The sequence below is a fragment of the Hyperolius riggenbachi genome, chromosome 3 (assembly GCF_040937935.1).
Source record: "Hyperolius riggenbachi isolate aHypRig1 chromosome 3, aHypRig1.pri, whole genome shotgun sequence".
Taxonomy (NCBI): domain Eukaryota; kingdom Metazoa; phylum Chordata; class Amphibia; order Anura; family Hyperoliidae; genus Hyperolius; species Hyperolius riggenbachi.
The window spans coordinates 17,925,168-17,927,230 of NC_090648.1; the positions used below are offsets into that span (position 1 = coordinate 17,925,168).

At 45.8% G+C, this 2,063-nt stretch overlaps 1 protein-coding gene across 1 annotated transcript; it reads left to right on the top strand.

Moving 5' to 3' along the window:
* Positions 1-465: 465 nt before the first annotated feature.
* Positions 466-1,395, top strand: LOC137561847 (olfactory receptor 5B21-like). Its single transcript, XM_068273203.1, has one exon. The coding sequence runs from the start codon at positions 466-468 to the stop codon at positions 1,393-1,395; it is 930 nt and encodes a 309-aa protein (XP_068129304.1).
* The last annotated feature ends 668 nt before the right edge of the window (positions 1,396-2,063 follow it).

Sequence of the window (2,063 nt, forward strand, 5' to 3'; positions counted from 1 at the left end):
AGAGACAGTCTGCAGCAGCTCGCCCTACTCTGACTAATGCAGGCACACGAGTGGCCGTAATGGCCGCCGCTGCCTGCCTTATATAAGGGGGGGTGGGGCTCCAGGGGCTAGTGTAGCCTAATTGGCTACACTGGGCCTGCTGACTGTGATGTAGAGGGTCAAAGTTGACCCTCCATGTGCATTATGGGGCGAACCGAACTTCCGCAAAGGTTCGCCTGCGGGACGCGAACGCGAACCACTGAAGTTCGCATGGAACCGTTCGCAGGCGAACCGTTCGCCCAACTCTACTTATTTATAAGGTGTGAAAATATCACCTGGGAGAAAACGTAGGAGAAAAAGAGAATTACGTATGGCCAGAATGTTGCAGAATGTAGACCATCTTGCTCAGTGTCTGGTCATCACTGACTTATTTTAAAAGGATTTGCTAAATTTATATTAATTCTTTTTATATACAGAGGTAAGTGAATGGATATTGGAAATAATTCACAAGTGACGGAGTTCGTGTTTTCTGGACTGACCAATGACCAAAACCTTATCCCGTTTCTCTTCACTTTCTTCTTGCTTGTTTATATGGTGACTGTGCTTGGAAACATTGGCCTAATGATCGTTGTTCATGTTTCAGCCAACCTCCACACTCCCATGTACTTCTTCTTGAGCCACCTCTCTGCAGTGGACCTCTTCTACTCTTCAGCTGTAACTCCTAAGATGTTGTCTGACCTCATTTCTCTGCAAAAGACCATATCGTTTATTGGATGTGCTGTTCAGTTTCTGTTCTTTGCTGGCTTGGCTGGAACAGAGGTCCTCTTACTTGCGAGCATGTCCTATGACCGATACACTGCTGTCTGCTACCCTCTCCATTATGTCACCATAATGACCACAAAGAAATGCTTCATTCTGGTTAGTCTTTCATTTTCTTTTGGCTTCTTCCAGGCATTGGTGCAAACTACCTGTCTGTTCAGTCTGGAATACTGTGAATCAAATCTTATTGATCATTTCTATTGTGATGTCCCACCCATGCTCCAGTTGTCTTGCTCGGAGACCCTTCTTTGCAACATGTTGACTGTTTTCTTCGTAGGCTCCTATTGTTTTCTTTCATTATCAACAATTCTGGTGACGTACACGCTAATCTTTTCTGCTGTTTTGCATATAAGCTCTTCAGAGGGCCGAGTGAAAGCATTTAATACCTGTTCCTCCCATCTCATGTGTTCTACTGTCTTCTATGTGTCAGTTTTCTTTACTTACCTGCATTCTCCTTCCAGCGTCCTGAAGAAACAAGACAAGGTGGCCTCTGTCTTCTACACAGTGGTGACCCCAATGCTGAATCCTCTCTTCTATAGTCTGAGGAACCAAGAGGTGAAGAGGGCCATTATTCAAGCAATACACATTATTTTATAATTGCAAATAAGTGCATGGTTTGTTAGTTTGTTTCTCGGCACAAGTATGAAGATGTTAGCTAAAATGACTTACAATCTTACAAGAGTTGATCTCACAGATTGGGATTGAAAACAAAGGTTTTGGAGGTGGGGGGTGCTAAATATTTGAACTTCAACTCAAATTCCTTTCTTTGTGGAACAAAATAAGAAGTAAGGCTTCATCTGTGTAGTTGTACTCTTATCCTGCTTACATCTTTGAGGCTTAACCTCCTAAACAACAACACTGTGTCGGGCATACCGCTCTGTGGCCCAAGGAGTCTGCCATAAATAAATAAATGTGCCAAATGGCTGCAAATCCTCTAGCTAGCACTAGGCTAGCTAGTAAGAATGTTCGGCATCCCTGGATCCCCGCGATCCCCCCCGTTTATACATTACCCCCCTGGATCCAGCGATCGCGCAGTCTCCCGGCACAGCTCTGGTCTCTCTATGGGGAGGATCGGGTTTGCGCATGACGTCGGCGACATCATGACGTCATCTGTGATCCTCCCCATAGTGAAGACCGGAGCTGTCCGGGGAGGCTGCGCCGATCGCTGGATCCAGGTTGGGTAATGTATAAACGGGGGAGCGGCGACGATCAGAGGGTGCCAGAGACTTCTTCTAGCTAGTCTAGTGCTAGCTAGAGGATTTACA